The 27,929-nt window shown below is 39.1% G+C and overlaps 1 protein-coding gene and 1 non-coding gene across 2 annotated transcripts; one reads left to right on the top strand and one right to left on the bottom strand.

Moving 5' to 3' along the window:
* Nucleotides 1–597: 597 nt before the first annotated feature.
* On the top strand, nt 598–27,929 carry RPP30 (ribonuclease P/MRP subunit p30). The gene is made up of 11 exons (XM_006183677.2): nt 598–745; nt 2,265–2,320; nt 2,937–2,993; nt 4,203–4,277; nt 7,090–7,161; nt 12,859–12,948; nt 21,475–21,591; nt 22,165–22,194; nt 22,599–22,636; nt 23,027–23,106; nt 26,585–27,929. The coding sequence occupies exons 1-11, from the start codon at nt 664–666 to the stop codon at nt 26,692–26,694; spliced, it is 807 nt and encodes a 268-aa protein (XP_006183739.1). The 5' UTR covers nt 598–663; the 3' UTR covers nt 26,695–27,929.
* On the bottom strand, nt 15,560–15,632 carry TRNAA-GGC. The gene has a single exon. It is a non-coding gene; the product is annotated as a tRNA-Ala (tRNA).

Here is a 27,929-nt window from a genome sequence, read left to right as displayed (position 1 = left end):
TGGAAACATCAAATATGTGGGATATATACCACTTTGAACATTCCTCAGATGGAAAATTGTAAAACATTTCAGTTTTGCACCTCCCTCATCTAACTTGTTTTTGCCTAAACCAGTGTTGGAGATAACCACGCATCCTAGAGAGAGCCCTGCCATCTCGTGTTTGGGGACTGTAATAGAGCCAGCGTGTTGCGACACCGCTAGTTCTGATTGGGCAAAGAGACCTTTTCTCTCGGGCAGTCGTCTTTCAAGTTTGTCAGGTCGGTTTCCCCATATTCCCATTAAGTACATTTTAGACAACAAATGGACTTTAGGGGAGGGAAAGAAACACAAGTTCCTAATGACTTTTTAAGAAGGGTTTCCAGCACTTAGCAAAAGCGTTTGGTTCACGGTAGGCGCGCAATAGATTTTGTATACTTACATTGCGAAAGAATCACTGTCTACATTATTTCATGGTAAAGCATTCTCATTCCTAAGGAGACGAAGGACTGAAGTGAGACTGTTGATTTCCACACACTAACTTCTGCTGGTTCTTGAAAGCGAGCCAGGAACCCGGGAACCCTACTTAGTCCGCTGGCGGGAGGGGCGGACTGCACTTCCCAGCATGCCCCAGGGGGCGGGCCCCGCGGCTGCGCAGAAGCGCGCGCGCGGTCATGTGACTGCAGCATGGCGGTGTTCGCGGATTTGGATCTGCGAGCGGGTTCCGACCTGAAGGCGCTGCGCTGTCTCGTGGAGAACGCCGCTCACCGTGAGTCGCCCCAGTTTCGCGGGCCTCGGGGCCCACTCATCCTCCCTGCCCCCTAGGCCGTCGGGCCACGCTCGAGAGGGACCCGGCCGGGCCTCATTCCGGTCTCCCCGAGTCTCCGGCTGTCTCTGGAAGCTGACGGCGGCTGCGGGGTTGCTCTGATTCCAGGGGCGGGAAACTCGAAAGCACGGAAAGCTGTTCCCCAGTGCAGCACCTCTTTTCTTGTAAGTCGAGGAAACTGAGGCCCTGGCAGGGAGAAGGATTGCATAGGGCCCCACAGCTCATGGCTGGCAGCCGCGGGGGCTTCCAAGTGTACAGTCTCTCAACCCCTTCCTACTTCTCAGAACAGTCTTCTGACGCTATCAAATGTGGGAAAATGGTACAAAAACGGGGAGTGCTGTGAGGGCTCCGAGAAGCGGGGAAGGGATATGTGGTTGTGAGTGTTGGAATAATGTTCTTTAGAGGAAGGGTAGGTGGGGGCGGAGGAATTACTAGGCGAGGGGAGGGGAGCTAGAATGTTACTCATATTTAAATCTAAGGGAAGCAAAAGCCCTGAGAAGTAAAACCTCATTTTAATTATTGAAGTTAATGACCACTGCTGTCATCTTTCCTAGAAAGTAAAGTGTCTAAGTGGGCATAGAGGGGTTTAAAAATAAAGAGGTTTCTGCAGGGCCTGTCAAGTAATGGATGCTCAGTAAATATTTGAGGGAAGAAGAAAGGAAGGAAATTGGACGAACTAATGAGAGGAAGGACCACTATTTTGGCATTAATATGCATTATTTTTTAATATTAATATCCTGTTGTTCCCGTTGGTGTTTAAATAATTTAGATACTGGAGTCATGATTTAGACATATTTTTGGTAGTCCAGATATCCAGAACAGTGCTGTGTTGAAGTTGCTAAAGCAAGGCCCTGGCTTCCAAGAATTCCCAATCTCTTGACGTTGAGCAGCTCAAAGGGGAACGTGGACATAGGTGTGAAAGAGTCGTTACTCCATTCTCCTTAGCAAAAGAGCCTCTGAAGAAGTAGAAAGGGTAAAAAGTAAAAGAAATGAGTAAGAATAAAAGTGACAGTCAAAAAGTATAAATTCAGTGAGATGAAAAGGGACAAATGAAAATGAACAAAGGGACACGAAAGAGAATGATGGTTGAAAGGAGATGCACAAAGTTAAGGGTCTTTGGTATCACGCTAATAATACATCACTGAGGTCAAGTGAAGCCCTAACTATGTGCCAGGCACTGTTCTAAAACATCTACATGTGTTATCTCATTTACTTCTCATGATGGACATATGAGGGAAGTTCTGTTATTATCACCATTTGACAGATGAAGAACTTGAAACTTAAGGTTAAGTAACTTGTAAGTGGTAATGCTTAGATTTGAAAACAGGCTGTTTGACCTGACCTGAGAGCCCATACCCATCCTGCTAGTGACCTTCTCATTTGACATGAATTGGGATGAGCCTCTGTGTCCAGAAACAAGAGGTGGTTATATTTAACAAGAATGTTCAATTTGTCTTTTCAGTGGGCTATTCAGTTGTTGCCATCAATCATGTTGTTGAATTTAAGGAAAAGAAACAGGTAAAATATAATTTCTGAAGTTAATAATAACCAGCATTTGTAATTATTTGTGTGTATATTGGTCATATGGATGCTACATATGTATTTCTTAGGTGCACTCACTCTTTCTGCAGTGTCTTACATGTTAGCAGTTGAGCTGATGCATACTTGTATAAGTGATAAAGTTTTTTGTGAAGTGCTAGGGCATGGTGTAAGGATTCCTAACGTGGATTTGATGTTGAGTGACTTTCAGTAACTTAAAAAATGCATTGTTACTGACTAAACTATAATTACAACGTTTAGTCCTTTTTATTTTACTGTATGGGCTCATTACTAATTGATTTCCCTCTTAAAGATACTAGTAAGTGTTTGTATCTCGTTTTAGATTGGTTAATTCCAAAAACTATTGTTCATCCCTCCTCTCCATTGATGTTCTCAGCTGCTTCTTCTCTTGTCAGTTTTCTTCATTAAACACACACACACACACACACACACACACACAACTTATTTACTGTTTCTGAAAGCCAGGTTTTTTTTTTTTTTAATTACCTTAGCTCAAAACCGCTTGTACGTTTTCCACTCTGCTTCATCCCATTAATGTGTACCATCTAGGGTGACTGTTTATTGTTTGTTGTAGGAAATTGAAAAACCAGTAGCTGTTTCAGAACTCTTTACAACTTTGCCAATTGTGCAGGTAGGTGTTTTGTTTAAATAGCATAATACTAGTTCATTCAGTTCAGACACACCCAGTCAGATGTGTGCTCTTACCTGCACTGTCCCTTCCTCTGTCTACCAGTCTTACCCTTCCATGAAGACTTAGCTGTCTGTGAAGTCGGTACTTCTGTCAATTCGGTGCTTCTTGGATGATCTTTTCCTGAAGTCTTACAACCTTTAAATTATTTCATTATGTAGTTTAGTATACGTACATCTCTTTTTCTCTAGCTGTGCAGGCATACCTCAGACATTGCGGGTTTGGTTCCAGACCACCACAATAAAGCAAGACACTCAAATGTTTTCGTTTCCCGGTGCATATTAAAGTTATGCTTACATTGTACTATAGTCCATTAAGTCAAGTAGCTTTAGGGTCTGAAAAAACAACGTATATACCTTAATTTAAGAATACTTTATGGCTTAAAAATCCTGACCATCGTTTGAGTCTTGAGCAAGTTATAATCTTTTTTACTGGTGGAGGGTCTTGCCTCAGTGCTAAAGGCTACCTGATGATCAGGATAGTGGTTGCTGAAGGTCAAGTTGGCTGTGGCAGTTTCTTAAAATCAGATGATAGGGAGTTTGCTGCATGAATTGACTCTTCCTCTCACTGACGACTTCTCTGTAGCATGCAGTGCTGTGTGATAGCATTTTATCCACAGTAGATCTTCTTTCAAAGTTGGAGTAAGTCCTATCAGACTCTGCCACTGATTTATCCATTAAGTTTATGTAATTTTCTAAATCATTTGTTGTCATTTCAACAATAGATTAAATTCTGTGTCTTATATGGGTGGAGTTTGTGGAGCCCCAAAACAATTACAGTAGTAACATCATAGATCAATGCTTACAGATTACCATAACAAATATAGTAATAAAAAATGTGAAATATTGGGAGAATTACCAAAATGTGACACAGAGATACAAAGTGAGCAAATGCTGTTGGAAAAATGGTGCCAATAGACTTGCTCAGGACAGGGTTGCCACCAACCTTCAATTTGTGAAAAACACAATGTCAGTGAAGCACAGCAAAGCGAAACATAATGAAACAAGGTACACCTGTAGTCTACATTTCTTGAGAATGTGGACTAGCCTTTTCTGATCTTCACTATCCCTTATTAGTACCTTTTAATGAGTACTTTCCACTGGTAAGGAGTAAAATCAATCATTTATTATTGTGTGCGTTTTTTGATCACAGGGAAAATCAAAACCAATTAAAATTTTAACGAGACTGACGATCATCGTTTCAGATCCATCACACTGCAATGTTTTGGTAAGTTAGTTATTTTCCTTCTTTTTCACCTTGTAAGTTTCACTGATTAATGTTGAACAGTGTTGTTTTTCACCTCACCCCGTTTCTGACATTTCCCCCCACTTCCAGTGCATGACACTTGACTGCTCTCCTTAGTTCAAAATTCACATAGTATAAAGGAATCTCTTTACTCATGGCACATGTATAAGGATGCCACAATTAAAGAATCTTTTGGCAGCTGTTATTCATTGAACTTAAATGAACCAGACATAGGTGGATGCTGGAGATATTACTCTTCTAAATAATACAGACACAATCCTTTTAAAAATGGGAGGAATATTTTAAAAGTAGGAGGTAGTAAATTCTGTCCTGGGAGTGTATAACAGGGGGCCAACCTGAGAAAGTTGATGTTCAAACTGGGGCCAGAAGAATCAGTAAGTGTTATGGGTGCCACATAGGGGAGAGAATGTTCCCACAAACAGGATGGATTATGCAAGGTCCTGAATCCAAGAAGAACACGGTGCCTTCTGGGAAATGAAGTACCAGTTGAGTTGAGCCTGGTGGGCTGTCTGACATGAGATGAGGTTAGGGAGGTAGGTCTGGGTGATCAGTTAGAAGCCCTTGAAGGTTTTAACTAAGGGAGTACAGTTATGAGATTTGCATTATAGAAAACTGATCAGAGCAGATAAAGGAAGGGATTAGAGAGGCATTGGGGTTGGGTGGGAAGGGTGACAGTATTTATTGTTGATTAGATACAGGGTGATGACTCCCTGCCTTTGCCTGAGCAACCAGGTAGGTAGATGGTACCATTTCCTGAGATGGGCATAGAAAGAGAAATTTGAGAGCATCATGTTTTGGACAGATGGGTTATAGTGAGAGTTCCTGTGGAGATTGTCAAATGGGTGGTTGGAAAAAAAAAGGGTGTTGAAGAGGGACTCCAATTAAAAATACTGATTTGGAAGTAGTCACCCTGTAGAGAGTAATTGAAATCACGAGAATGGATGAGACTCCCTGATCAAAGTGCAGTGCTGGAAGACAAGGTCTAGGACAGAGTCCTGAGGCACTTCAGCATTGAATAGTGAAGTAGAGGATGAAGAGGGACTCTGAGGAGTAGGAGGACAACCAGGAAAGTGAGAAGGTCAGCAGCATCAGCGTGCCCACGTAGTCAAGCAGGAGAAGAAGGGCTGAAAAATGTCTTGGACAGGCAAGTCCCCTATGGACGAGGAAGTCATTGGTTGCCTTTGCAAAAACCATTTCCGTGGAAGTGATAGGAAATGAGAAAATGCAGACTGTGTGTGCTGCTGACTTTGCTTGAGAAATTTAAATCCCTGAGGGGACAGAAGGCATCGGGAGGCTGGCGGCTGAGAACCTGCTGTCAACTTTTTTTTTGTTAGGTGGCAGACCTAAGAATGTCTGGTGCTGATGGGAGGGATCCAGTGAGGGAGAGAGAAAGTGAGATAGATCCCTGAGAAGGTGAGCTGCTCTATCGTTAGCTGGAATGGCCTTCTCTCTCATGGAGCAGGAGGAATCAAGCAGGGACTAGCCTCCTTTCCAACAGTTAGCCTTGCTAACGAAATTGTGGAAAGCCAAATCTGGGGATATTATACAATCACGGGCAGCATTCTGGTTCTCGGAGCCCTGGAAGGCATACATGAAGCTGACTTTTGATGGTCACAAAGACTTTCATTGTCTCTGGTTATCATAAACATCCTGGTGGCCCCTTTTTGTCCCTTTCACAAGTGGTAACATGTAAGCAGAGGCAGAGAGTCCTGGATCCATAACTTTTTCTGAGACCTGAGCCTGCCCTGTCTCAGCACACGCCTGCCTGGCTGGTTTTCCTTCCTGTTTAAGCACAATACCTGCTGCTTCTCTTCAACCCTTTTCTTTCCTCCTCTAATTTAAAACAATTTTTTTCTTCTTTTTTGGGGGGGAGAGGATAATTAGTTTTTTAATTTTTAAACTTTTTTTGGTTTTGTTTTTAATTTTTTTTAATAAATAGAGGTACTGGGGATGGAACCCAGGACCTTATGCATGCTAAGCATGCACTCTACCATTAAGCTATATACCCTCCCCTATCCTCCTCACGTCTTTTCTTTTTACAAAACAAGAGATTAAAAAAAATGTAAAAGGTGCCAATCAGCAAAGAAGAAATATCCCATATCATCTCATCATTCAGAGATTGTATATTTGAATATCTGTTTTTCCAGCCTTTTTACATGTACACACTTAAAGTGTAAGTTGGAGATTTTCTTTTTTAAACAATAACTTTTTCTCTCTAACTGAGATATTCCTCTCCTGTCTTAGGACTCCTGGGTATTTTCTTGCACGTTTAGCAGTTTAATTTGTTCTTAACAGTATTCTCATTGTGAACCTAATCACATCACACTCAGTCATATGTATTTCTTGTCTCACAAGAAAATAAAAAATGGTAAGTTCCATTGAGAGCAGACATAGGCCTTAAATGATTTTTGTGTCCCTAGTCCCCTACCCGTAGCAGGTGCTCAGTAAATTTCTGGCAAGCTCCTCCAGTAGCTTATAAGAGCAAGAGCTATCTACTTTGATTTTTGTATCTCAAGCAAAATGCTTGGTACACAGTGGAAGCAGAACAATATGGAAAGGAAGGAAGGGAGATAATTGGTGGGATGGATGTTGGAATCTAAGTTTGTGTGTGTTTAAAAGGTCTTTTCTGTCAGCCTACAAAGCAAAGCAGAAGTGTCAGTAGCATATTAGAAGTGTTACACCATTGAAATATAAGTGCCGCCAGGCCAAGAGTCAGCATTCCATGTGCATTTTTGGTTGTTATTATATGGTAACGTTCTTTTTATATTCCTAGAGAGCAACTTCTTCAAGGGTCCGGCTGTATGATATCGTTGCAGTTTTTCCAAAGACAGAAAAACTTTTTCATGTAAGTAACAGATAGTAAAAAAGAAAAAAAAATAGTACCGCTATTTTATGTAAGAAGTCTGATGTTACGCCTTTGTTGTTGACCTGTTTCACCTCATGTGGAAAATTTTAGGACTTTTCATTTATACTTGGAGTTCTGGAATTTCATAAGTGTGTATTTGGGTGGCATGTGTTTTTATTTTGTTTTGTTTTATTCATGCTGCTAGATACATGATGGGTTGAGATTAAGAGAGGAAGTTTTCTTCTGTTTCTTTATCTCTGCTTCATTCATTCATTTGAAACTTCTCTTAGGTAAACGGTCCATCTCTTTCTAGCTCTAAGATTAGCACCTCAGTGGGAAGAAAGGTTCTCCTGTGGCGTAAAAGATCCCTTCTGGGTTTTAGCTTTCTCCTTTGTGTGCTGAAGCGGTCCATATGCCAGCATGGTGCTGTCTTCTAGAAATCCTTCAGAATCATACATCTGTGGATGCCATTTCTTTTTGTATTCTGAGAACCTTTATGAATTTAATTTCTTTTGACTTTTCAAATGGCCTTTTCTGTAACTTTTCAGGAGGGAAAGTTGTTTAACATCTGTGCTCATTTTGTCAGTTTGAGTCAGAACACACTGGGCATTTTAAATGATAACAGACAAGGAAAAAATCAATATAGTTTTTCAGGAATGTATTTTGCTGTATAAAATGAGGTGGAGCCAGTTTTAGAAAGTTTGGAATGTTGTCTTTATCGAGGTTCAAAAAAGTAGTCATCTACCAAAAGTATATCCACCAAAGGGATTTTGTAGGGTGAAAAAAAGAACCAGTCTTTGATGTTTTAATTTTCAGCGTAATTCATTTTTAAGCAAAATCTGTTCTAAAATTATAGGAAGATTTTCCCTAAGTTTATCCAGTAGATGGAGCTATTGACTAAAAAGACTGGTGTGTGTTAAATTTCGTTTTCAAGGCATACTAACGATTCTTAATCATATATATTAATGCAGGGAAACAGCACAAATTATCTGTGAATTCTCCCTTTTTGGTGACTCCCTTTATAAAATGCTCAGCTATAGTAACTGTCAAGAATTTTGTTTCAGAAAAAAAAATGAGTAGAATTGAGTGGTTCTTAGTCACCAGAGACCCCTGTGGAACCTTTTAAAATCAGGCCCATTCAGATCTCCACCACTGGAGATTCTGATCTGGAAGGTTTGGGATTGAGTTTGGGTTTCTGTTTTTTCAGATTCCACAAGGGATTCTGATTAAGTGCTGAAAACCTAAGGAAAACCATGGATGTGTCCAAATTTGTTTAACAGCAACTTAGTTTTGTTGTTAAATAGAACTCAGTTGTAACATAGACTGAAAGTCGGTAATGTACCTAATTTTCTATCATACACTTGTTTTCTGGATTAATTTTGAAGCGCTTACAACTTACATTTCCATAGTCATTTACTGGTGATTAGAGAAACAAATAAAACACTTACAAAGTAAGATTATGGCCAGAAAGCATACGTTTATATAACCTTCCAAAAGGCTTTTACGTATTTATTACTTCTGACACAGCATTCCTGGGAATAATCAGGACAGATGCTTATTACGATCCCCATTTTGAAGAAGAGAAAATTGAGACTTAGACTCGATGATTTGCTCTAAGTCTCAGGTAATATGTCATAGAGCTAGGACTTTTGCATTTTAGAATACATTATAGTTTGACTTAGCAAATTTATCTTACTCATTTATCTTATTACCTGTTTTTCTCATATTATCCAAAAGTTTTAATTCAAAAGCATGGACACATACTTGATGGCATGTGGAACATTTAGAAATATTCTGAAAGATGGAAGAAAGCCATAAATAATTGACAGTATTTGTTTGGAACTGACTGTACAGATACACACAAAAAGCTACATGAAAATAGTTTCTAAAATCAGAGCATCTTATCTGTCCAGATTTTACCCATTCTTTAGGACTCAGTTGAAGTTGGCACTCTCTCTGTTTTCTATAGAAAATCAATTTAAAAAGACATCTTTCTTTTAATCATAAAGCTTTTGAAAGCATGTTATGGTTTGGAATTGGGTCAAATGGCAACAGTCTGTTGCTTAACAGGTCATATTCTGTAAGTGATTTTGTTTGTTTGGTCTGTAAACAGGAAGTGTCCCTATGATATGGTATTCTGAAACGAAGTTAGGTCTCTAAAATGAGTCATAAACGTGTTCTTACACACGTTAGTACTTAGTATAAAACCTAACCACCTTAAGTAGCATTGTTTCCATGGGAAGTAACATACTGTTTTTAATCAGAGTACCTGAAAGGTATCTCGTGGTAAACGCTTCCTCTCCATGGTTACCCCAGGGGATAAGGCAAAGATGAAAGATTGTGAGCAGAGTCCAGGCCAGGGCTTCTTGGGAGGACGAGGGTGGCCGAGGACTGTGGGCAGGAAGAGTTGCAGAAATGTTTCAGGAGCTTCCAGTTTCGTTGTTCCCATTTAGGATTTAAAGCGACTGGAGAGGGTGAGGAGAATTCAAGGTTATTCAGTCCAGTGGTCGTCAAATTACTTTGAGTATGTACACTATCAATATAAGAAAATACTGAGATACTGAGCCTGCATCCCCATTGCATGTGTGTTTATTTTCTTTTAAATTATTTGCACGTTCCATTATACCATTGTGCTTTATGAAATAATATACACAGAGAAAACAAAGCAAAATGTAAGTCAGTGAAATGAAAACAGAAGTTCCATTTTCTTTCTGCTTCCAAAGTCCACGGCTTCCCCTTTGCAGAGCACTGTTGTAGTGGAGCCACCAACATGTGGGCATAGCTTTCAAGGCAGTGCTTCTCAAGGTGTGGTCTGGCTCCAAGCACCAGAATGGCCCGGGAAATTTGTTAAAGTGCAGGTTATTAGACCCTGCTTACTGAATTTCGTATTATTACTGGGAGTGGGGCCTGATAATCTCCATTTTAAGTAAATTCTTTAGGGGAGGGTTTTTGGCTTTTTTGTTAATGCACTTTAGGTCGAGAGGCATGGTTGCTGGGCACCTCTCTTTGCCCTGGGCCGTCCCGGTTCTGCCTTGTATGCTGTTTGTCATAGAATACCAATATGTATCAACGTGACATCCATGAAGGGGAATTGGGGGAGACTGAACTCCTACACTCCTGTTCCCCTTGTTCCATAAAGTCAAAGATAAATGTATGTGGGTATATGTGCGCTTTTAGGACTCTGTGTTCCTTAAATCCTCATGGGAGTCCTTGGCCAAAAAAAAGAAAAGTTTAAGAACAGTTGATATGAATTCATACACAACCTGTAAAAACCACTGTAACAATATGCTTAGCCACAAATATTCTTTGGACATAATTTAATCTTTTTTAATGATTTAGAAAGCATTTCATCGTAACGTGAACATTAACTTATTTTGTAGTTATCTGAATTTATTAATTGAACATTTGAATTAATAGAAAGCTAAATAATAAAATAATTTGATTTGGGCCATTCTAAGTTACTGGTGGTAGAGGGAGCCAAGTGGAGCTGTCCTTTGTCACTGAAAGTTTCTTACAATGCATGTACTTAAACCCACACAGGGGGTATTTTTTAATTAACCACTGTTATATAGAAAAGGGAAGAAAGGAGCAATACGTAAGTAAAAAACCTAATTTAACTTTACTCTGGGGAAGAATGCTTCATAGGTGTTTGAGAAATGAATCAGCTTTTTAAAATTAAGAATCATTTATGTTTGTAATAATAAAGTCAAACAGTGCAAAGAGGTATGCACTGAAAAGTACGCCTTCCTCCCACCTAAAACGCCCTCTCCTTTTCTCCGGAGGCAACCACTGCCAGCAGTTCTTGTGTGTCTTTTCAGAAATATTATTTACCTAGTCCGTCCTTCCTTCCTTCCCTTCTCCCTCTCTCCTTCCTTGCTCCCTACCACCATGCTTTTTTCACCTAACAGTGTATCTTGGAGATGGTTCTATAATATCCATCAGAGAAGAACTTCATTCTGATTAAGGAGTCAGCATATTCCATCATATAAAGGGGCCATCCTTTTTTTAAGTAAAATTGAGGGATGTTTAATTGTGTCTGTTCTTCTGTGATTGGTGTTGCAGTGGCTGTCGTTACACTAATAACCCCAAACATATGCAGGGTATATAGCTGTAGAAGATATTTCTAGTCTCTATAGGATACCTTTCTAGTGATGAGATTTGCTGATGTGTACGTGTATATTTTTGATACCTATTGCTGAAATGCTTTTCAAGACCCTGGACTGATGTAAAGACCCAGTGAAGCCCTGTTCATTCTTGTGTCAGCTGCTTATTCCTGAACTTTTTGCTCTTTGCCATTCTGATAGTTTTAAGAAGGCAAACAGGAGCTGAACCTGTTTTCTGTTTTATCTGCTACTCAGAGCTTTCCTTGGCCTATTCTTATCAAATTTTCGATGACTCTTTTATGAGTTGGGCAGCTGTAGCTGTTGGGATGGGGCAGATCATTTATGAGCCAAGTGTTTCTGCCAAAACAGCATTAATTCCCAGGCTTACTCAGTTGTCTGAGTGTCTTAAAGCCAGGCAGCTTCTGATCACTACCTGCTTCTTAGAGCCCTGGGTGGGGGTGGGAATGATTGTTGTGGGGATTCTGAGGAAAAGGGACAAGATGCGACATTCCTGTCATTGCTGAACGTGGATCCGCTCCTATGGGGCATTGTCATCCCCTCTTGACCCATCTTCCTTGCTCTGCCCTTTCCTTTGGTCTTGCCACTGACATTGGTTTGCCAGCATAGCCACCCTGGCAGCTTGAATTTGTTCATCAAGCCTATAGACACCAGCAAGGGCAGTAAGTCTCGTTTCTATTATAGTATAAAACAGCCAATTCTTTTTATCGCTGTAAATCAAATAATGGCAAATTGAGAGCCAGATATGCATCTTTAGTACCGTCTTTTGGCCTGCACTTTTGTGCAAGTCACCTTTCCCCGGCTTTATTTTCCTTCCCTGATCTTCCTTTACCCTGATTTCCTTATCTGTTTCTTTTATCTTGCAGGTATTTTTTTGTAAGCAGTTTCAAATTTCTTTTGAAAGTAAACGCAGAGTATCATCAACAAGTAATAGCAAAAATGAGGACAAAGGAAAGGGAAATGAAAAGTTGAAAAAAATGCATTCAGTGTCGTTTGATTTATAACAGCTTTGTTTTGACCATTTATGGGGACACTTTGTTTCTATTAGCATTTGAACAAAATGCCATTGGCAGTGCCAGGTGAGTGTTTCTTCACCATTCATACTGATACGAGCCACAGGCCTGGGACAATTCTTGGCACAGAAATAATTTCCAGAGTAAATGGACTCTGCATACATTCCTTTTGGCTTTTTTTTTTTTTCCTTGGATTTCAGAAGAGTTAGTTTCCTTTTTCTGAACAATCTAAAGTAACCTTCCAGAAACTGAACCTCTCTTAACAACCTATCATTATGTAGCCGACCATGAATTAGAGGGTTTCTAGACCCTGTCTGTTGAGATGGTCTGTAGACATACCCACTGCTTCAGCTGGATTATAGTTAAACCATTCGGACCAAACGTGAAGGAATGGCTCACCATTGACTTTGTAAAGGGACAGATGTATTTGAACACAGACCCTTAGAATGCCTGTGGAGTGAGCTGTATCTGTTTACATTTCTTTATAGCTGGTTTTCCCCCACCCCATTCTTAACTTGTGCCAGTTTTCCTTTTGACTTTACCTGTTCCTTTCTTTTTGACAGGTTGCTTGTACACATTTAGATGTGGATTTAGTCTGCATAACCGTAACAGAGAAACTACCATTTTACTTCAAAAGACCCCCTATTAATGTGGTAAGTGTCACATTTTCCATTCTATCTCTAGAATGGTGCATTAACAAACTGGAAAAGGGGCAGAAGGAGATGCTGTTCTTAGGAAAAACAAAGGCTAGTAGTAAATAGGAGGCAATTTAGAAGAGAGGATTTTATTTGTGTACACTGACTAAAGGTTGAAAGAAAGCTTAGAAGAAAAAATACCCAGTAAATTACCTAGATGTGTTTGAAAGGCTTTAGAAACCCAAATTTATGAAGGCTCTTCCTTAAGAGGATAGCTAATAATGATGGACTCTTATTGTCTGAACGTTGAACATTAAGGAAACAGAGCAGTCAAGAAAGAAGGAGTAGGAAAAAGTAGGGGGATGGTTCCCAAGGCATCGGCAAACTAGAAATGGGGAGGAGGCTGTAGCAAAGTCGGGAGGAGTGGGGCCTGGAAAGCACTATAGGCGTCGTCTATGCAAAATTAAGATTAAAAAAAAAAAAAAGATCTGCATTGAAGTGTGCTGCTTCACACAAAAGCCCAGGGTTATTTTTACAGTAACCTAAGAGGGTGACCATGCATCCAGCAAATTTTGTGTTCCTTCCTCTGCTGTAGAATTTTTCTCATTATCTTTTTACATGATTTCTCTTGTTTTCGCCTACCCTTTATCTTCCATCTGTCACACCTTTTCGTAAATCTTATTCCTTCATAAAAGTGATGTTATTTCACATCGGTAGCTGTAAGGTTGGCATAGCTGTCAACTATTTGCATTGGCAGACAGATCCTGGGAGGGGTTGGGATGCTATTTTAGAATAAAGGCTCCCAAAGCTGTCTCCCATTCTCAGCAACTGCAATTGAAGGAGAAAGAGGGTTTAACAGACAGTCTAGATAATGTACCCAATCCTTTCAGAATTGGAAAATTAAAAATTTATGTTCTTTTTAAAGATAGGTAACTCCCCCCATTCTTTTGTCTCTGTAAAATCACAATTTCTTTACTTTTTGTTTCCCTGTCTCTGCTGCTAAGGAATTAGCTTGATGCTGAGAATAGGGAGAGACAGTGAAAGGAGAAAATTGATCTACGTCATGTGGAAAAATTGAATCCAGTGCAGGAAAATTTAAGATGGCTTATGTTTTACTCCTAAATATATGCTACAAAACCTGTATTTGAAAAGTACTCAAAATTTTTAAGTCATATACCTAAAAGGAAAACTATAAAGCAGCTCTTTTCTGATAAATATTGAGAGTACTACTGAACATGTAACAGTATTGGTTAAGCTCAAATCACAGTTTCCCCACGTTCTTACCAGTACTTATAAAAAGTAAACACTAAAAAACAAACAACCCTGCGTCATCACATATTAGAATTGAAGATCTCTGTTGTTTGACAGCTCACTTGTCACATGTGGTAAGATGAAGGTGGGCAGGGAGACACAGGATTGGGATGTCCTGGGTGGTTCCCCATCAGATGAGCCCCAGCTGCCATGATACAAGTTTCAAACTAATCCGGTACCCAAGGCAATGGCAGTCTTGTTGGAACAATGTGTTCCTGCCCAAAGGCAGCAATCTCTGTCTCTAGGAGTTTGCCAAGGCTTTTCACCAGCTTCCAACTACCTGTCCAGTTTCCAGGTGAACGGCACCCCCCTAAAGTTAGGCATTGCAGCTGCTCTGCAAGTTGCTATTAAACTTACAAATTTTTTGACCTTTCTCTTCACCTTAATGAACTAGAAAGGCCATTTTCTAGATGGCTTTCCATGAGTAAACCCACATACGATACCGTGTCCTTGGTTGGGAGGAGATAGTGGCAGGTGATGCTAAGCGAAGTCTAGGGAACAGACAATACACAGCACATAATTACTCGTGCCTCACAAGGGGAAGCTTCCCGGTGGCTGTTTTGGTGACGCCTTTCAGTTGGTGTCTTATGAACGTGCCTTGCTGTTTAACCCAGAGGGTGAGCTTCTAGAGAGCACTGGGTGTGTCATGGGCCTTTTTAAATTACCCCAGTATCTTGCCTGTAATGGGTCTCCCTAAAATTTGTTAATTGAATGAGTATCTGTCTAATTTCATATATCAGGGTACAGCTTGGGGAACATGACCAAATCTTGCGAGTTGAGTCTTTAGCTGGTTGTCAGCGTCGGGCAGGAAACAGCCCCACTGGGGGAGGAGGGGCACTGGGGCGGCAGCACAAGGGCACCCTACCTTCCCATTCTCTCTGTAAGTTCAGGAAAGTGCTATTTTTTGATATTTTTGGCTTAATTCCCACATTTTTCAATTTAAGAATTCTAAAAAGTAAAAATTTGACAAATGCGAGGGATACACAGTATTTAGCACAGTGTCTGCTTTTTTAAAATCTGGTGTGAACATTTTCCGTATGTTGTTTAATAGAAACTAGATGATGGAGTGGAGGGAAGGGCTGTGCAGGATTATTTTTAGTCTTCGTCTGATGTAGAAGTAGGCTGCGGTGTGAATTGATCAAGAAGCAGAAGAGTCCCTGTTAATTTACTCATCTCTTCTTCATTAAGAGAAACTGTAATTAAAAGATAAATTAAAAATTAAATTAAAATCTAGATACATACAATCAAAGGCATCTAACTTGTTTTTCAGAGTAAATAATAGTTGTATAGATATGTGCATATTATTATTATTTTTAAATGGAGGTACTGGGGATTGAACCCAGGACCTCATGCATGCCAAGCATGTGCTCTACCACTGAGCTATGACCACCCCTTTATATTATTTGTACTTAATAATATCTGTTCTGAGTATGGAGCTGTGTGATTAAAGTATGGAAATATATTCACCATGAACATATGGAACATGCAGTGAATGTGTGGAACAGTTTAATCTTAAGTCTTGGTCCTTGCATGCTCTTTTGGCTCTGACAATGAACTCATCTTGAGTCATGCAGAGTTGATAGGATCACTTTATTGGGCACAGATCTTAATTTAGATGGGGTGGTGAAAAATAGGAGCATTAAGGTATTTAATGCATTTATCATTAATTTGAGTCTTTTACCTCAAGGCCATAAGCCATGTGAGAATTATCAGCTCAGAAGTTTGCAATTTTAGGTCAAAGGGTACAGATTTTCACTTAAAAGGACAAGTTCTGAGGCTCCAGTGTACCACATGTGTGACTGTAGTTAATAATCCAGTATCGTGACTTGAAAGCAGTTGAGAGAAGATCCTAAGCAGTCTCACCATGGGAAATAAAGGTAATTCTGTCAGGTGATGCATGTGTTCATTATCTTGATCTTGGTAACCGTTCTACAATGTGCAGTGTATGTTTATCAAATCATCACGTTGTAGACTTTAAATATATACAATTATATTTGTCAGCTATCCCTCAATAAAGTTTAAAAAAAAGAAGAAGTTCGGGATTATGAAAGAGGGTCTAGGAGTAAAAACGGACCAAAGCACTCCATATGTGTAACTTCCAGCTCTGCCCCATTTGGTCCTCTTCACCGCATGCTTAGGGCACCATCATTTCAATTATATAATTCCCTCTGAAGTGTCCTACAGACCTCTTCTGGAGTCTAAGTAACTTGTATGGGAATCATTTTATCATGTGATAGCCAGGTTGCAAAAAAACTGAATTCACCTCCTCTTTGGGATAACCAAATGACTTCTAATTATTTAGTATTTTATGGTTTAAGCACTTTCGCCCCTGCTCCAGCCCAGCAGCTTTATGGTGGGGTAGATGTGAATTTTCTCCATTACATAGGAGATGGAGTTGAGACTCAGGTAGCTTGTGGCTCACACAAGATACATGTCTCTCTCAAAGGCTGACTTGGGATTTGTACTCAAGCTTTGATTCTAAATCTGCTATCATTTCCTACTGGGAAATGCTATTTAAAATTACAGCAGAGCTCTTTGTTAAGCACAGAATAATTTCATATTTGAAAACATGATCTTTAGGAATTCAGGTTTTGAGAAGAATTTTTTTAAGCAGCATATATATTTACCTTCCCTTTGATTCTTTAGAATGTTATTGCCATTCAGCGGTGACTCCAAGTAAGTTTATGGAGCTGTTCTCAGTGATTGTATGTTTCATGCTCTCTTTCTGATGTTTCCCTCTCAGCATTTCCTTTAACCCTAATCCATTTTTATTTTCATGGTCCGGTTAGTCCCCACTGAGAGAAATCCAGTAAATAGTGAAGTGGTGAGGTTGTTCCAGGAATCTTGCCATATATCCTTGAGTTGGGTGTGAGTGCTCTAGAAACTTATTTTTCATCACACATATTGTAACATAAATGTGTTAAGTAGTTTAAAGATCCAGTGCTTGGAGCAGTGCCAGCAAACTTGCCAGTATCAAAAAAAAAATGTCTGTGGGACAAAAAAACCCCACCAGAAACAAAGTTAAAAGACTAAAGACAGACTGGTAGAAATAGTTTCATTTATATCGCAGACAAATGGCTAATCTCTTTAATATATAAAGAACTCCTGGAAGTTGAGAAGGTTAAAAAAAAAAAAATCAATCCAAAAAATGGATGAAGAATATGAAAAAGACATTTCACAGGAAATGAAATATGAATGGCCCTTTAACATATGAAAAGATGCTTAAAGTCATCATGCTTAGAGAAATTCGTGTTAAAGTCATCTATCTGATTTGCACAAACCCAGAAGTTTGATGATAGATTGTTGTAAGGCTGTGGGAAAGCAGGCATTCTCAGACTTTGCTTGTAACTGTAAATTAGAATAACCCCTATGGGGGAATGGGTAATTTGGCAACAATTATCAAATTATAACTGCTTTACCCTCTGACCTAGTGTGCTAGTTTCCTGGGGCTACCATAACAAAGTACCACAAACTGGGTGGCTTAAACTAACAGAAATGTATTGGCTCACAGTCCTGGAGGCCAGAAGTGTGAAATCAAGACATCAGCAGGATTATATTTCCTCTGAAACCTGAAGGAGAATCCTTTGCCTCTTTCTAGCTTATGGTGGTTTGCTGGCAATCTTGAATGGTCCCTTGCTTGCATCTGTATAGCTCTGACCTCTGCCTCTATCTTTACAATGTGTTCTCCCTGTCTCTGTGTCCTCACCTGGCCATCTTCTCATAAGGATACCAGTCATATTGGATTAGGGGCCCACCTCACTCCAGTCCTCGACTTAACTGATTACATCTAAAATGAACCCCTTTCCAAATAAGGTCGCATCCTAAGGTACTGAGGATTAGGACTTCAACATAACCTTCTTTGGAGGGTCATAATTCAACCCATGATACCCAGCAGTCCCACTTAATGTTTATTCTGCAGATACATTGAAACAACCCCAAATCTATCAGTAGAGGCGTGATTAAAAGCATGCCTTTACCTATGTGGTAGAGTACTATGCAGCTATAAAGCAATGCAGAGGTTAGGAGCTGACACAGAAGACCCTTCAGGTCAGAACAAGAATGTAGTAGGTTAATTACCTTTTGGGTAAGAAAGAGGAAAAATAATAATATATTCATATTTGCTTATCTTTGTATGAAGAAACTCTGGAAGAAGACACAAGAAATTAAAAGTGATTATGGGAGGTAGGGGTGAGGCTATGGGAGCAGAGATACAATTAAGAATTTTTATTGCTTTCTTATGTTGCTTGATTTGTGAATCATGAAGTTACCTATCTCAAAGAGAGATATACCAAGAGTGTCATCCTTTTGAGTTCAATAAAGAATTTTTATGACGTTAACAGGGAATCAGTATGTTGTCCCAGTAATCAACTCCCTATTTTCTTTGTCTCTTCTTTCTCTTAAGCTTTGCTTAGTTCTTGGAATTTTTACCACCAATATCTCGTTTCAAATATCACACACCTGCTCTTGGTTTGTAGCATCGTTATGCCTGTTATTTCTCATTAGTAAAGAAATCATCTGCCTATTCCAGAACCTTTGGTCAGAGGTGCGAACAAAAGCCAATCAGCAGGCACTGGCCTTCTTTATGAAAAGGTTGTTATGAACAATCAGTTGATGAGCTTCAAGCAATTTACATTAAAATGGTCTTAGAAGCAGGAACTCAGATAACGAGTCTGTGTTTTATCTATCTAAAAATTTTAAATAAGATGTTATGAAAGAACTGTTCACAACCTTCAGTAACATGTTATCTTCAGTTTCTCTGTCTCAGAGTTTTCTTAGCAATTTGAAAGTGAATCTGATTAATGTGCTGAGATCAGAATCAGAACATTTTTCTTAAAAAAAGAATTAAGTTGATAATTATGTCCATTTAACCCTTGCTACCCCCTAAAAAGAGAGCTTTTATTTTGATCTCCTCTCTGATGGGGGTCGGGGCAGGTGCAGTAAATTTTCAAGAATGCTCTGGGACCTGGTCATCTAGTTCTGTGTCATCCACATCTTTTGTTTCCTTTCTTCTCCATCCTACTGACTTGTGTTTTAGTTCAGCAACTAGAAGGATGAGAAAAAGAAATACATGTAAGTAAGCCTCTTTGGCTAATTCGTAGTTTTAGTAAGAGAAATAGCCAGGGGGTTAGTTGAGAATATGGTTAAAGGAGGTGTTTCAGTTTATCTGTGAATTTCAGTTTGCCAAGTCACTCCTGGTTTCTTTTGTGATGGATCATCCATAGTGAACAGCATTATCACATGACCTCTTTTCTATAAGCTACTATTTATTCACTCAGGATATAAATATATTGAACACTTTTGGTATAAAAGTTCTGTGTTACAAAGAAGTATCATGATACCAGCTTTCAAGTGTACAAGCTCAGCAAGGGAATGAGATGTATGTTCATGGCACAAAGAGTATGGTAACAGACATCATTCCCAGATGTAATCAACACAAACCAAAGAACTGGAGGCGGGGAAAAGTTATCAGAAAAGGGGAGACGGGGAGGTTCCAGTGTAGAAAAATAGCATATAAATCCTAACTAAACTCATGAGATCTATAGGGAAATCCAGAATAAAATCAGGGAGCCTCAAGGCAGGCAGAAAAGTTAAGGAAAGGGAAGGCTGGGGAATGGAAGAGGATATTGGGGGATGTATTCAGGAAGGGCAAGTGGAAGGAGTCTGCCGGGTACACCTGTATTAAATCAAGGTAGGCTGCCCATTTTGGAAGAAGACAGGTTTTCCATTTCTTGTAAACACTCGGGAGTAGACCTCCCGCAGTCACAGCTAGACCAGTCCCAACTCCTCTGGGTAATACAAACTCACTTGCCAGGCAGAGACTTGGACATACTACCTGATCTTTGCCTGCTTACCTTCCTTTGTTCCTTCAAAAGACCACTGCAGCGAAGTGACTTTGCCATTGTGAGTCTGATTATCACCCCCATGCTAAAATCCTTAGGTGCTTTGTGTTGCTGTTAAGCTTAATCCTGTCTCAGTTCTAAAGACCTGCACAGCTGCGCCTCCCCATCCTCTTCACCTCTGCTCCCACCACAGGGCTTTCCTGTTCTCCCTTCGCCAGCCTTTGACCTTCGCTGCGTGCTGCCACGCTCTGCCAGCCCTAGAGCCTTTTCACCTACCCTCTGCACATGCTCCTCTGTCTGCTGTGTAACTACTTGAGTCCTCCCTCACCCACTCCCAAACTTCTCTTTGATGGCACTTATCACAGTGAAAGTTTTGCATCTGTGTAATTGTTTGATTGTCTCCCCACTAACCTGAAGCTCTTAGAAGAGAAGTACCTTGTCAGCTTTTTTGTTCACCGTTCCCACACACAGTTGGCCTAAAACATATCTGTTGTGAATGGATGAAGATTTGAATCACCATCAGGGAACTGAATAGTGTAGTGGTGTGTTTGAATCCCATGTCCACACCTTCCAGGCTGTTTTCTTACCTGTGGTTACCTGCCTATTAAACATCCTTATATAAGAAAGAAGCTTCTTTTTCTCGTGTAAAAGATCAAGCTTGTAAGGAAAGCTGGGCGATACTGTCAAGGGCCCAAAAAGATTTCATCTTTTTGGCTGGGCATCCATGAGCCCAGCTTACAATCAGGGGCTCCATTAGTAAAGGAAGAGGGGTGAAGAGATACTGGGTCAGTTAGCTGTCTCTGACACAAGGCCTTATAAAGGTAGGGGTAATATACATGAGGTATATACATATATATATAAGACTGTCAGCACAGTGCCTGGCCCATAGCACTTAACCATGGTTGTTAGTGTTTCTTCATTCACTGAATGTATAATAAATAACTTACCCCAGGAGGGAAGCCTTCCACCCCTTTTCTTTGGACCTTTTTCAGCTCTTCATTTCTTTGTCCCTTCATTCTTGGGTCAAATTACTTGGTTAATATGTTTGCAAACAGTTTATCCACGTGTTGGGAGCACATCTCTGGTTTCCTTTTGATAGTCCAAGGAGTAATAGCCCTTCTTCCACCCCACTGGGACTCTGCTCTCCTTAGCCTCTTCTTGATTCCTGTTTATATAAAGTCAACATCCCCTCAGCTAAGATAAACTCTATTGATCAGATAGAGCTGTGGATCTGTTTTCTTCTCCTGTGGCTGGTGCCACTCAGGCAAAAATCTGCCTTTATTGAAGGCTGTACCTGGATATGCGGAAGTTGGGGTTGGGTGGGGGGGTTCAATGAAAATAAAGACAGTATTTGTTTAGCCTTGACAGTTTATTTTCTTTATTTCCTGTGAAGGCAATTGACCGAGGCTTGGGCTTTGAACTTGTCTACAGCCCCGCTATCAAAGACTCCACAATGAGAAGGTACACAATTGCCAATGCCCTCAACTTGATGCAGGTCTGCAAAGGAAAGGTATGGTTCCATACTTTTAGGATGTTTTTCAAATCTAGCAGTTTAATTTTATTAATATACTGGGATTATCAAATTGGTCCCTTTTCCTGAAAGCAGAAGATTCTCCAGATACAGGAACAAATTCTCCCATTTTGATGAGCGCTGCAAGTTTTAAAGGAAAGAAAAATATCCCAGGGAAGAATAACATGAGGGTGGGGAAAGAGATGTTGAAAGCCTTTATCTTTCAGTAAGGAATTTGCAATTTCCTCACTGTGAAAGAATAGTCTAGATAACAGTTGTTTGTCATCATTGAGTCGAATTAAGGTTATATGACTTTTTCAACTAGTTTTTAAAACTAATTTATCTTTTCTAAGATCTGTTGGGAAAGCTTGTTTTATATCTTATTGTAGGCTGCCTTTAGTTTGACGTGAGGTCTGAATTTCATCCTTTCACTTAAATTATTTTTCTTATCTTTAGAAGAAGTTGGTATTTATAAAGCCTTAAATCTTAAAATGTAATTACTAGTTATTTATAAGACTTCCAATTTTTTTCACATTTATCTAAGATTAACATTGATCACTTTCTGTTTTGTAGAATGTAATTATATCTAGTGCTGCAGAAAGGGTAAGTTTGGCATGAAGTACTTTGTTTTCGCTTTTCAAGTTATAAAACTTTAAGTTTCTAAGGGAGAAATTAAAATAGTAATGTAACAAACATTTATTGTATGTTTTCATTTTTAACTGAATTTGCTCATTGTAATTGCTGAAGAATAAAATTTACCCCCATTCCTTTGGGGCTTCAAGTTTTTGTTTATATAAGTAGTTTTTCCTTTATATTGTTGTAAAATGCTTTTCAGGGATCTTATATATTTTCAAAAGCTTCAGAAACTCATCAAAGTTAAAAGGACTTAAATTTATGCAGTTGACTTCCTTATTTTTAGATACTTAAGCATCCTATTTACTGCAAATGAAGTCATTGAAATGTTATGAATAACTTCTCTCGTCTATTTTTTGTTCACTTGATTTTAGCCTTTAGAAATAAGAGGCCCGTACGATGTGGCAAACTTGTATCCTTTCCCGAGTAGGAAGTCATTGAAATTTTCTTTTAGGAAATTTGGAATTTGATTATATATTATACTTTAACAAGACTTGTTTTTAACCTTTTACTGTAAGCTTACCAACTAATAGCTTCAAAAACAAATCATACCAGGTTGTAGAGAGCTTCATCCTTTTGTTTTCTGGGATAAGGGTGAAATAGAGAAGGGGGAAAGAAGGCCTCTATAAAAGCTTAGAGTTAAATGAGTCTCTTCTCAAATGCGCATTCCATTAGGGCTAAGAACTGTAGAATTAAATTGTCTCCTTCAGTGTGACCAGGCAAGCTGGCATTTTCAGTTACGTTTCTGTTAGTCTTGTGTCCTTGGCTGACTCTGCGTTGAAGTCTTTAACGACCCCACCAGAGGGCTGCTGTTTGGGCTGTCTGAAAGTGATGCCAAGGCTGCGGTGTCCACCAACTGCCGGGCAGCGCTTCTCCATGGAGGTGAGCAAGCTCTTCCAAGAAAAATGCCCAGTGGTCGTGTTCAGAGCCAGTCGTTTCTATCAAACAATTGAGCCATATTTCCTTTTGTTCTCCTGTCCTACAGAGTTCCTTTAGGGTCATCTTTTCTGAACCCGTTTAACCATCTCCATCCCCATCAATGCTTTCCCACCCTTTATTTTAGGCTTTATTTTCTGTAGTTTGTGGAATGAATATAGTTTGTGTGTTCTTTCAAGCTCTGCATGTGTGTCCCCTCCTGCATTTGGATAGGCTTCTGATATCCCTTTCTCCTCCATCCTCTATTGACGGACATGCTTCCCCTGCTTGAAAAGCACTGTTTTAGAGAACTGAAAGGTGAAAAATATGTTAAGCCTTTTATGAGGAATACAGAAACCCCAAATACCTTTTTAAAAACCCAACTGACAAACTCAAATTACAACTTTTTACATTTATTACAATGTATGATTCTTTTCTTATTTTTTGTTTGCATGTTCAAATATGCACAGACTATACACTTTTTACTCACATTTTATTTACATTTATCTCCTCCTCACCTTAATTCCACTACTTGAAGGCACTGAATTTCTTATTCATCAGATAATAAAAATTAAACTAGAAGTGTTTGATATACCAAGACTTTGGAGAATGAAAATGAGGTTTTATTAAAAGTAAAACATTTATACTTTTGATCTGCTGTTTTATCTTCATTCTCTCTGTAATTTTTAGCACTCCTGGTAGTGATCAGGAAGCAATTCATTTGATATCATCTAGATGAATTTTAAACTTCAGAATTGGTTGCTGCATATAGACTAGGTTTTTTAGCATATGAATAGTTAGGTTATTGAGGGGCTTGTGTGTTGTGTCTGCATTTTAATGATCTGATTTCATCTTGGGAGAACTGGTTACTGTATTAACCATGAATTGGGTGATTTTGCTTCTGTTTTCAACATTTTTAGTTTGAGATTGTTGTATTGTATAGCCTAGACCCACCCCATAAGCTCTGGGAATGGCCAAATTAATTAGAATTTTATCAAGATTTTCTTGAAATTAGGGAACAGTTGGTTCACAATGGTATTTCTGCCATTATTTTTGTCTATTTTAAATGAATGTAAGGAATCATCAAGATTTTGGATAACAATTAGTGTTCCAAAACAGACTAAGACAAGAAAGGGAAACATTTTAAAAATGCAATAGGGAAAAATACGAAATTCTCAACAACTCAGCTATTCAACATAAGATATATATGGAGCTAGGCTTTTGTAGAAGCTAAACTAAAAGGAGCCTCGTGGACTTTAGGTAGCATTCCCATTCACCCTGATGTGCCCAGAACAGTCCTAGTTTATGCCTGCTGTTCCTGCAGAAGTAACAACACATCCAGAGGATAAATTATAAGTACCCTGGTTCCAGTTCACATTGGGATCAGTAAGAAATAGTAATGTGGTAGTTTCCTAGGATGGCTAATTCAGCCTAAGATTACATGAGGATAAATTCAAGATTCTAAGGATTCAGAGTCTCATTGTTGCCCTCTGCACCAAGTCCCGGCTGGCATCTATATAGCCTCCTGAGAGCCACATTTAAGAAGGACAGCAGTGCCCTGGAGCACTACCAGAGGACAGCTCATAGGTTCTTGGAGGGTCTGGAAACCTTATTTTGAGAGAAATTGTTGAAAGCAGTGCAAGAAGAGATACCTGGAAAACAGAAGACTTGGAACCTAGTGGCTGAAGTTCCACATTGGAGAGCTTGCTACAGGGAATCACAGTTTGATGGGTCCTGTGGGGTTCTGGAAACCAGTGAACAGCAATTCTAAGGAGGTTGTGGGGAAGGGACAGAGAAAGAGGTTCAGGGTCTGAAAGAGTTACTTTATCTGAAAATTTGTTTGACAGTAAAAGACTGAAAAGTCCTATTTTTAGTCTGTCGGCTTAGATTAAGTAAATGTTCAGTGATTTAAAAAAGGCATTTCTCAGATGGAACTAAAACAATTTTGAAACTAATGCATTTTGTTTTGTTACATAGTGTTGATTTTTGCAATTTAAAATTTATACTTTTTATTCATTCTACTGGTTTTTAGACTTCTGCTTATAATCATAGTGATATAAATAGGCATCCCTAAATGCTACAGTTTTCATTTGGTAAAATGGGAATCGTTGGCAGTTTCTATTTACTTTGAGGTTCTCTGATTATGTTGGCATTTTAATGACCTTGAGAGCCGTTTTGTTCCTTTTATAAATGAAAATGCTTTTAAATAACTGGCAAAGATTTAATAGGGTTGGTAAATTAGTTCTGATAAATGAGAAGGTAATGTTTAACTCTTTAGAATTAACTTTTACTTTTATTACTTGAAGTAAGAAATAATTCTTAACTAAATTTATGTTCGTTAAGTTCTTTTGATTCTGCTTCCTTTGTAGCTAAAGGATCTCTGTCTCTCTCCTTCTCCCTAGTCCTTCCCTATTTCCTAAGGACTACATTTTAGTCTCTTTTCATGGCACTGTGGTCCTTCACAAGCTAACCGCCATCCTCATTCCCCCTAATTTTTTCACAACCCTCCTCAACACCAGCCATATTGTCCCCTAAACATACGAAGCTCTTCTTACCTCTCTCTCCATGCCTTTGCAAAAGAATACTTCCTCTCCTTTTCCTTTTTCCCTATTCTTAGCGTCACCTCTTTTATGATGCCTTCCTCATTCATCCAAGCAGAGATACTTCTTGTGGTGCCTCCATTCCTATTATATTTGCCCCTGATGTGCTATCTCAGTGTGTGGTTGGAAGGAGCACTGTGTTAGGCATCTTAATACCCTCTACAGATGACATAGTGCCTGGCCTCTTAGTACATTTTTAGCAGAAGTTAGCTAAATATAAGATGAACTCTGCTGCCAACCTGACCTAAACATTTAATAATTCCCATTCTTTTTTGTCCATTGTCACCAATATGTAAGAGATCACTAAACATGTGAATTTGATATTTTTCATTCACCGAAGTATTTCTTCAACACCTGTTAAACACCCAGGTGTTGCTGGATGCTGGCCGTACAATACGACTGATTCTTCAGAGGTACACTGATACCTAGTAGGGGTCACAGATGTGTTCCGTGAAATGAAGTGAGCACACACACCACAATGGGCGCAGTACAGTTGACTGTTGTACTTGCTGTCTTAGTTCATCGTCTTTCTACCACACTTAACGCATCTGCTGCACCAAGCTCTGTAACTTGGATTCTGGTTATATGAAATGCCGCAGATCATTAGAGATAACTCGCCCTATGGTTTTACCCTTGAGGTAATTCCTTTGGAGTGAATTAGGTGTTAGTAACATACTGATATTTGTATACACTGGCGGTGGGAGGTGGGGGAATGGCATCAGCACTGATAGCAGTTTATGGCTTTATCATTTAGAAACACTGTAATTCACAGTGAGATGCTTGTTAAACCACCTCTTTTTCAGTCATGTTTTAACTTCTGGCACTATGGTTTCCCTGTTTTATAGAAACTAGAAAAACTGCTTTTGGAATTATTTCCACGGTGAAGAAGCCTCGGTCATCAGAAGCAGATGATGATGCTCTTCCGGCCTGCAAGAAAGCCAAGTGTGAGGGCTGAAGGGAGCCACCAGCCTCTGCCAACACTGTCTTCTTCCATTGGTTGGTTCATCAGCTGCAACAGAAACGAAACCTTCATATGATTCACTGTTTTCACTTGGAGCTACGTATCAGTAGTCTATAAGAACAGTCTTATATTCAAGCCATGAAAATAGCAAAACCTAGTGAAGCATTTAAGAAACAAAAAAGACTGCCCCCTTAATGAATTTAGGTATATTTTAGAAGAAAAGCGAAGACTAGTTTATTTATCCTTTGTGTTACGGGTAAAGAGCAGGTATGATTGAGTAAGATGTTGTATGTGTTTCAAGAGACTCTTTAAAAATGTTTCCTGTTCATTTAAAAATTCATGCGCTTTAGCTTTACTTGCTATACGTGGCTTACTGTTTCTTAATTTTACTACTCAAAAAGTGGTTATTTTGAACACTATTGAAACATATTTTAAGGGGTTGGCTTTTAGTTGATCTCTTCTTATTTTAAGCCTCTCTTTCACTATATTCATCAAGTCAAAGTCCTTTGTAAAAGGAATTGCTATAAAATTTGTGGCAGGAAAGAGAAAGTGCACACAAAGTCGTACTTGGCCGCTTCCTTTGCTGCTGCTTACCTCTGTGATGTCCTTGCAGTGGGATGTCTCTCAGTTGGAAGCCCGTAAAAACCTAACATCGATTTTTCTAATAGCTGTATTACAGATATCAAAGCACTGGACTCAACCAACTTTGAAAGTAATTTTTTTTAATAGCAGGATCATATTAAATAGAGGTAGCTTTTTATTTTGCAGATACCTGCATTTATGCTATGTTGATATAAAGTAAAATTGTTTAAATGAGAAAAAGAACACTGCTCTGAGAGTCAAAAGGTAATTTTAAAAAGAGAAAGCTTTACACCAGACTCACTTACAAATTTAGATGCTTAAAGAAAATATTACTAAAGAGAAATCACTGTAACCAGGTGAGATTTATTCTAGGATTATAAGAATATTTCCATTCTTTTTAATGCACTATACTTTGTCATATTAATAGGTCAAATGAGAAAAATCAAAATTGTTTTAATAGATGCCAGTAAGACACTTGCTAAAATTTAAAATCCACTCCTGATTTAAAACAAAGAAAAAACAATAAAAACCCTTGACAAAGTACAAGTGGAAGAATATTTCACATGTACATGTATATGTTCACTTATATTTATATACTGTGTATATTTAGCATCATGATTCTAAAAGTAAAGCATTTTTGACTTCCA

Source organism: Camelus ferus, chromosome 11 (genome assembly GCF_009834535.1).
Source record: "Camelus ferus isolate YT-003-E chromosome 11, BCGSAC_Cfer_1.0, whole genome shotgun sequence".
Taxonomy (NCBI): domain Eukaryota; kingdom Metazoa; phylum Chordata; class Mammalia; order Artiodactyla; family Camelidae; genus Camelus; species Camelus ferus.
This window is presented reverse-complemented; position numbering and strand designations above follow the sequence as displayed.

What these genes read in the sequence shown, in the direction of transcription:
- RPP30 (XM_006183677.2), top strand. Translation starts at nt 664, where the DNA reads ATGGCGGTGTTCGCGGATTTGGATCTGCGAGCGGGTTCCGACCTGAAG. An exon ending in CATCACACTGCAATGTTTTG is followed by an intron (nt 4,278 to 7,089) that starts GTAAGTTAGTTA and finishes TTATATTCCTAG; the next exon opens with AGAGCAACTTCTTCAAGGGT. An exon ending in AGACAGAAAAACTTTTTCAT is followed by an intron (nt 7,162 to 12,858) that starts GTAAGTAACAGA and finishes TCTTTTTGACAG; the next exon opens with GTTGCTTGTACACATTTAGA.